At 41.6% G+C, this 8841-nt stretch overlaps 1 protein-coding gene across 1 annotated transcript; it reads left to right on the top strand.

Moving 5' to 3' along the window:
• Nucleotides 1-304: 304 nt before the first annotated feature.
• On the top strand, nt 305-1352 carry LOC131415756 (cathepsin B-like). The gene is given in 1 exon segment (XM_058557574.1): nt 305-1352. A coding segment is annotated over 1 exon segment (1020 nt). The 5' UTR covers nt 305-332.
• Nucleotides 1353-8841: the final 7489 nt, after the last annotated feature.

Raw genomic sequence — 8841 nt, 5'->3', positions numbered from 1 at the left:
TATGTGTGTGTGTGTATATGTATATATATATATATATATATATATAATGTTCAACACGTTGTTTAAAATAGTAAAAACTTACAGACAACCAAACTGTCCAAAATAAGGAATTAGTTAAATGTATATGCAAATCATTAAAATAATTATTTTAATCTACATTATTAATGTGCAAAGACCTCACATACTAATTATGATAAGGGTATCTTCACTGGAAAAAAGTAAGTTTAAAACTGTTATGTAAACTAGGCGGCTGCTCGGGCACCTGCGCTGGCAGGCTGCAGGCCCAGGCTCTCTGCGTCGGGGCTCGGTGAACCTAGGCTCCAGCTTCCAAAATGTGGCAGCCCTTGGCCACTCTCAGCTGCCTGGACGTGCTGGCCAGTGCCCGGAGCAGGTCGTATTTCCAGCCGCTGTCGGATGAGCTGCTCAACTATGTTAACAAACGTAACACTACGTGGAAGGCCGGACACAACTTCCGCAACGTGGACCCGAGCTACGTGAAGAGGCTGTGTGGCACCTTCCTGGGTGGGCGCCAGCTGCCCCAGAGAGTTTGGTTTGCTGAGGACATGGTTCTGCCTGAACACTTCGATGCCCGGGAACAGCGGCCAAACTACCCGGCCATCAAGGAGATCAGAGACCAGGGTTCCTGTGGCTCCTGCTGGGCATTTGGAGCTGTGGAAACCATTTCTGTCCGGATCTGCGTCCGCACCACTGGGCATGTCAGTGTGGAGGTGTCTGCCGAGGACCTGCTCGCCTGCTGTGGTGGCCAGTGTGGGGACGGCTGTAATGGGGGCTTTCCTGCTGCAGCGTGTAACTTCTGGACAAAACAAGGCCTGGTTTCCGGTGGCGTCTATGACTCCCATGTGGGTTGCAGACCCTACTCCATTTCTCGCTGTGAGCACCACGTGAATGGCTCCCGGCCCCCATGCAAGGGGGAGTGGGGGGACACCCCCAAGTGCAGCAAGATCTGCGAGCCTGGCTACAGCCCATCCTACAAAGAAGACAAACACTACGGATGCAGTTCCTACAGCGTCCCCAGCAGCGAGAAGATCATAGCAGAGATCTTCAAGAACGGCCCGGTGGAGGCGGCCTTCTCTGTGTATTCGGACTTGCTGCTGTACAAGTCTGAAGTGTACTAACACGTCACTGGAGAAATGATGGGAGGCCATGCCGTCCGCATCCTGGGCTGGGGAGTGGAGGATGGCAACCCCTACTGGCTGGTTGGCAACTCCTGGAACACTGAGTGGGGTGACAATGGCTTCTTTAAAATCCTCAGAGGCCAGGATCACTGTGGAATTGAATCGGAAATCGTGCCTGGAATCCCATGCGCTGATCAGTACTGGAAGAGGATCTAATCAGCTGCGGGCCTGTCGGCCAGCCAGGGGCAGTTTTTCCCTAAATAGAGCCAGTTGGGCTGGGGGAGAAGAATGTCTTTTATTGAGTTCAGATAAGATACAAGAGCTTTTAGACGGGGCCTGAAGAACTGGATTGGGCCAAACCTGGTGTCTGCCTTCAGAGCTGTCTTCCAAGGAGACACATCCAAGGCCTGGCTCCCTCCCAGCCTGATCAGCAGACTGCTGTCACAATGCACACACTCAGACCACCTTAAGCCCCTGCTGCAAGCCAGTGAGTCCTTCCCCCCAGACTAGTACCGTGTGTGGTGCCTGCTGCTCAGGCTCCTGCAACCACCTCCTCGTCCCTCCCCATCCGTGCATCCCCAGGGAGCAAGACCGACCTAAAGGGTTTATACGTTTTCCAAAGAAATGCTAAAGCGGAGTTCCTAACAAGACAAATTCCCACACGTCGGCAGTACGTCTAAACAAGCAGCTTTCTGGATTTGGAATATGTTGAGAAGAGAAATAGTGGGGCGGGCGGCGCTTTGGAGAAAGCCACGTTCTCCCAGGGCCCCTGCATCTATTGAGCTTTGCACTGTTGTTAACCCTCTCTGGTCTTGTCCTTGGCATGATTCTTTTCTAACAGAAGTTTTATTTTCTGTGCATCTCAGCTGATCATGTGAATGAGAGTCTGATCATTGGAAGAGCTGTACTAGTTTTACAGAGACTGTCTGCTTAAGACAAAACGGGGTGGTTGTGATTTGACTGACCTCTAATACCACAGTGAAACTAGTTTGGGAGAAATCAGCTTTTACTGTCTAAAAATCACCACATCACTCTGTTAATTTACAAGGAAAGGAATGACTGTGCCCATAAAAGTTTTCTCCTTCAGTGTGGAAAAAAAAACCTGTTATGTAAACTAATTGAATTTAGAGCATATGCATTTCACTGTATTTAATTTTACCTCAAAAAAAGAAAGAACAACAAAAAAATATTGAAATCCAGTTTGTGATATGCATGTTAGAGTGTTTATGGCTTAAGTTACTAATATTTGCAACTTGAAAATGCTTGCAAAAAATAAGATGGATTGATGGATGGGCAGAAAGATGGACAGATATGAAGCTACATATTAGAGCAAATATAACAAAATTCTAGCTATGAGGAAATAACTCTATACAGTAGTAGCCCGCTTTGGTTATGTGTGTTTTTAAAATTATATATGTGATCCAACTTTTCTCACACGAACATAATAATTAAAGTTATGGAAGTGGGGTGAAGAGAGACTGAAAAACTAGACTAAAATGTTAAGCGTGCTTATCTCTGAAAGTACTTTCCTCTTTGTACTTTTCTATGTTTTCTGTATGTTTATATCCTATGTGTATATTAGTCTCATAATTAGGAAAATGAAATTGTGGCAGAAATTGCCAGTTGCCTTCCATTTCCAGCCACTTCTTCTTCCTTGGTAAAAGAGCCCTGATGTTGTAGATGGGCTCATTACTGGCCAACCAGCAAAGGCCTTAATTAGCCTCCCATTCACTTCAATTGGCCTTGTGACTAAGTTCTGACGGAGACACAAGTGGAAATGTTGTACTGTAGCCCTCCTTATCCATCAGAAAGACGTTCCAAGACCTCCAGTGGATGACTGAAACCTTGGATAGCACCAAACCCTATATATACTATGTTTTTTCCTACATCTACATACCAATGATAAAGTTTAATTTACAGATTAGGCACAGTAAGAGATTAACAGCAATAACAATAAAGTTGGCTTTGGGACCATTATTAAGTAAAATAAAGGTTACTTGAACACAAGTACTTCGATACTGGGACAGTTGATCTGATAACAGAGATGGCTACTAAGTGACTAACGGGCGGGTAGTGTATACAGTGTGGACACTCTGGACAAGGGGATGAATCACGTCCTGGGCAGGATGGGGTGGGACGATGAGATTTCGTCATGCTACTCAGAATGGCATGCAATTTAAAACTTATGAATTGTTTATTTCTAGAATTTTCCGTTTAATATTTTTGGACTGCAGTTCACCACAGGTAACTCAAATGACAGAAAGCAAAAGCATGGATAAGGAGGGACTACTGTATAGTATTCTAGAAGGGAGCACACTTTTCTAAGAATGACAGCAATGTATGGCAGAACAGCAGAGAAGGAGGCTGGGTGTCTGACGGTGTGGAACCACTCCCCAAGTCCTGGACCACCCACTTCTAGGATTCTTTTACCTGGGAGAGAAATAACATGCATGTTGATTTAAGCCATTATTTTTGAGTTCTTTATTGTTCGTAGCTGAGTGTATCCCTAACTCATATAAAAGAATCCATTTTGGAAAAGTCTAAAAAAAAAGCATCAGTGCTCTTTACAACATGAATTTCGTAACATTTATGTTGAAGAGCTGCAAATAAAATGATAATAGAAAAGAAGTGATATTTGAAAGTAAGGCTAAGTTTGAAGAAAACAGGATAAAATTTGAAGGTAAGCCTGGGCTCAAATAAATGGATATCTACTCAGTACAAAATGAGAGAGGCTATGCATAGCAGTCATCAGTCACCAATAGGCTGTCTAATATTAATCTATACCACACTTGAAATTGCTGGAGTTGTGAGGAAAAAGAGCATTGATTGGTGGGGCAGATGAGGTAGGGAAAGACCCAGACTGGTTGAGACATGTCAGCCACAGAGGTGAGGCTGGGGGTGTACAGCATGAAGGGCCTGGGTGCCTGGGGAAAGGAGCCGTGAGCTTTAAAAAAGAAAGAGAAAATAAAGCAAGGAAAAGACAAACACTTACCCATCTTTACACTTTTGCCCAAGGCTCTCTTTATCACTAAATCCCACAACTTCTGTGATAAATAATATCAAATTCTTTACTCAAGATCTCATGGTACAATAAAGGATAGGCATGAAATAACAGAAAACAGTACTGAATACAGAGAGAAAAGGATACATTGTAAAGAAACTACAAAAAGAAAGGGTTTTCATCAGTTAAAAGGATTTTCAACTTCAACAGTAGAAAATCTTGTAATCTGATTTAGAGGAGGAAATGTTAAAAGTACTATTTAAGGACCTAAGTGACTCATTTAATCCTCACACTTACTCTATAAAATGGCAGCAGAAGAATTTTGAAGTTTCTATACACACACACACACACACACACACACACACACACACACACACACAGTTTCCACAGGGATTTGCTGCCCCGATGCGGTCACCCAGTGCTTCATTGTGTGTGAAGTATGTGGAGCGCTGGGAATCAAGCTAAGTCATCAAACAGACCCAATTTTGCTACTACGTTTCTGCAGCTACTATTAGTATTAGCATCTCCCAGGAATGGAGCAAAGAGAATGAAAGCACAGATCATACTGTTAGACTGTCCTGTAGATCTAGCTGAAGAGACTCCAGCCAATGATAGGAAAAGGTGAAAAGGAATAGGATTAGGGCCGGGAAAGCATGAAATAAAGCCGAACAAAGAAGCCATATGGGGAGTCTTATATGAGAAAAGAATGTCGGAAGGGGCTGTGAGGAAAATATCAGTAAAAGCTTAACTATATTTAATCTCCCAGACGAACGGGTCCCTCTCACAAGAGCTGTATTTATGACACTAACTGGAGTGTTAGCTTGGAGGAGCAATTTAGAAAAAGCTGCTGATGATTAGTTTGCTGTCAATTAGAAATAAAGCATTATAAGTGACATTACATTTGTATTTCATCTGAACAGTATTAGGTTTTACATCGCTTTAGTGCAGAAGTTCTAAATTCTAATTAAAGAACCAACTCTAAATATGGCGGGTCCCATAGTCAATAAGTTTGAAAAACATTAAGCAAAATTAAACATTTTACTAAAAGACTTCTCGGAGCCCTTACTATGCTACTGTGCACTCTGATGACCTAGAGGAGGTTACAGTTGATTCCATTTTATCACAGGACACTTCTTAGGGGCGGAGCATCTCAACAGGCAGGGGTTTCACAATTCAAATGTGGTGAAATACTTGTTTCGAGTGAGAGGAAAAAACACAAACTTTTTTCAGGGCTCACTCTGAATAAAAAATAATAGTAATTAAATTGTTACCGTACCTGAAATAAAAGTACCTGAAGATGCTTGTGCTTCTCAAACGCCTAGGCCACAGGGCCTCCCAGAAGAAAAAATACAAAGCGCATGTCCGTATTAGAAAACTGCAAAAAGATCTTGTTTGGGGGAAGTTCTTGGTCAAAGATCTAGGAACATCCTATATTTAATAATAGATTCTATTTATATGCAATGAGTGAACCATGAAGACGTCTAAGAGACAAACATAAACATTTTATCAACAAGTTCATCTCTCCAGAACACTTTTCCCCAGATATCTTTATGGTTCCTTCCCTCACTTCACTCGGGTCCCTTCTCAAATGACATCTCCTTGGGGAGGACTTTCCTTGTCTAATATGGCAACCCAGTAACTCAAGCCACTTACCTTACTTTATCTTTTATAGCATTATCCACCTACATAGTATGTATTTATTTGTTTATCTGTTTATTGTCTGTTTGCTCACTAGAATGTTGGCCCGCTGAGGCCAGGGACTCTGTTCACCTCTGCATCCTGAGTGCCTGGAATAGTGCGTCTCTGTCTCATAGTAGGACTTCAAGAATATGTGTTGTTTAAATACTCAAGATAACCCACATTGGTTCCTCAGTCCTCTACTAGTGATGTTTTTCCTTGAAATATTTCATATATCCAAGCATTTAAAATCTCTAGCCTTATTCTCAGTTAAAATGAGTGAAGAAAGAGAGGTTTGTCCATGGTCAAGCCAGACTTGTTAGGATTATGATTAAGGTTGGATCTTTTATTCTTCAGATGATTGGCAGTGCTAACATCCAGTGACATCATCCTCTTTCATTTGGGGGCAATGAGAGATAAACTATATATATTTTCCAAGTAGCAAGCAAACAAAACTTCTCATGACACAGAGCAAATACAAAAACTGCAGAACATCGCAATATTGTGTTACCTCTTATTATGGACTGAATAGTGCTCTCCCTCCACAAATTCATATGTTGAAGCCCTAACCCCCAATGAGACTGTATTTAGAGACAAGATCTTTAAGCAGGTAATTAAGGTTAAGTGCGGTGATAAGGGTGGGGCCCTAATCTGATAGCACTGGTGTTCTTATAAGAAGAGGAAGAGACACCAGACCTCGCTCTCTCTCTGTGCATGCACAGAAGAAATGCCACGTGAAGACACAGTGAGAAAGTGGATCTCTGCAAGCCAGGACGAGAAGTCTCAACGGAAACCGAATTTCCTGGCACCTTGATCTTGGACTTCTAGCCTGCTGAACTGTGAGAAAATAAATTTCTATTGTTTAATGATATTTTGCTATGGTAGCCCAAGTAGACTAACACTCTTTCTGTTGAAATGTATGTACATTTTCTTGAGGGAATAAAGCAACCCAATCCCTGCAAATTCAAGCTTTCCTCATGATGATTTGTCTAGGGGTCCATGTTTTTCACGGTGAAGGAGTATGCAACATGGCAAATGGCTAAAAGTTTCTTAGGCAGGACTGTTCAAGGAGTATGTTTCTCACTGCCAACTGGAACCATCCGAAGTGTTTGTACGGGGAAAGTTCTGATAGATTGATGTTCTGAAGGGCATGTACCAAAGATAGAAGAAGGGCAAGTAAGTAGCATCTGTAAGATTAGGACAAGAAAGTTAAATAGCACAGTGAGCTGAAGCTTAGGAGAAAATGCTAAGACAACAAAAAGGCTAACCATGTTCGATAAATCAATGAAAATGGAAGAGCTAAGCCCACTTCTTGAGAGAGACTGCGTAATAGTAATATATGACTGAGAAAGAAGAGAACACAAGTCCTTGACAGCCTCTGTCTTCACCAAAAAGAAAGATATTCAGATTGGGAAAAGAACAAATATGGTTAAGAGGAAATTGAACAGCTAAGTAAATTACAATACTTCCATCTTTAGCATATCAGGCAGTCACTAAAAATTATGTTTATGAAGAGTTCTTAATGGCACGGAAAAAAAAAAATCTTATGGCATAAGATTAAGTGGGGGAAAAAGCAGGATACAAAATTGAATTGCAAATAATCTTGATTTATGAAAAAATAAAATCAGAGGAAAAAATACCAGACGGCTATATGCCAGAATAGCACTGGTTGCCTCTGATTGGTAAGATTATGGACATTTTTTTCTCTGTTATATTTTTATGAACCTTCAAATGATGAACATTTGTTACTTTTATAATCAGAAAATAGAAGTAGAAAAGTAGAAAGAAACACACAAAAAAAGCCCAAGACTTGAGGCTATTATAAAGCAGCTTCAAGCCAGTATTAAATGAGGCCAAGACTCCAAACCCAGGAGCTGCAATGAGGGACTCAGTATCAGTAAGACCTGAGTACCCATAAACATTAAGTGAGTGGCCAGAAATCTCTGGTTTTCAAAATTACGGGAATCATAAACCCTTGGGCACAATATCTCAGGAAAACTCTTGACTTGATAGCTTTGAAAAATCTGGAAAAGGTAATAGAAAAGGAGCAGACTTAGCTTTATTTTGCCCACCATTCCCCTAGATGTGAACTTCATCTTACTCACAACAATTACCAAAACCTAGTAGAAACAAGACGCAGGGCCCCCATAGACTCAAGCACTTTGGTCTGTGGATACCAGCACAGTTTGCTTATTATTGTTGGCATTTGGGAGTTGAAGCACAAGTTCACTGTTTCTTTCTGGAACCAAATTTTTCTCCCAGAACTCCTCCCTGTCCTCGCAGAATTCTATTGTCTCCTTCTACTGGCCTTTTCTGATCTCAACAGGGTTAGTCTGCCCAACCCACTCCTTCTGTCATTTCCTTCCAAAGCCCTGTTTGACCATAGGCCACTGAGAACCAGCCCTGACAACATATTAGGATATTTCCCAATGTATGCTTCTCATAACTAGCCCTGCAGGACATCCATGACATTCCATGACCAAGGGGACTAATGATTTAAAACTTGAGAACCTCCCTTTAAAAGATTCATAATGTCCATTCACATATTAAAAGTTTTGAAAATGCCTACAATAAAGAAATTATTTAAATTTAACCATGTTTTATGGAACACTTTTTTTTTTAAAAATCCTGTTAAATCCTGTTAAATTAGTGCTCTTGGGGTATACTTTGGCAAGAGTTACATTAGAAGTTTCCTCCCCAAAAACATTTATGGCCTAGAAATAATTTGTAACTCCTGTGCCTTTATCTAATATCCTGAGGGCCCTTGAGAGCATCAAGCTGCAGCCTCTGCATCACCTCATGGTGACGGTCCAAATGGAAGTGAATCCACCCAATTGCAACCAACAGATTTGAGTCCTGGTCCTCTCACTCTGTTCCTTCTGACTCTTTCTGCTGAGCTATGTTCTGCGTCTCATATCCCTCATAGGATCCACCAAAGACCTCTCAAAGCTCAGATATTAGCAAAGAGGCAATCAGTCAATCTGTTATCCAGAGTTGCTGTCTATCTATCTCTTCCAGGGAATTTTT

The sequence above is a fragment of the Diceros bicornis genome, chromosome 17 (assembly GCF_020826845.1).
Source record: "Diceros bicornis minor isolate mBicDic1 chromosome 17, mDicBic1.mat.cur, whole genome shotgun sequence".
Classification (NCBI taxonomy): Eukaryota; Metazoa; Chordata; class Mammalia; order Perissodactyla; family Rhinocerotidae; genus Diceros; species Diceros bicornis.
Note: the sequence above shows the minus strand (reverse complement) of the source record. Positions and strands in the feature narration are given on the sequence as shown.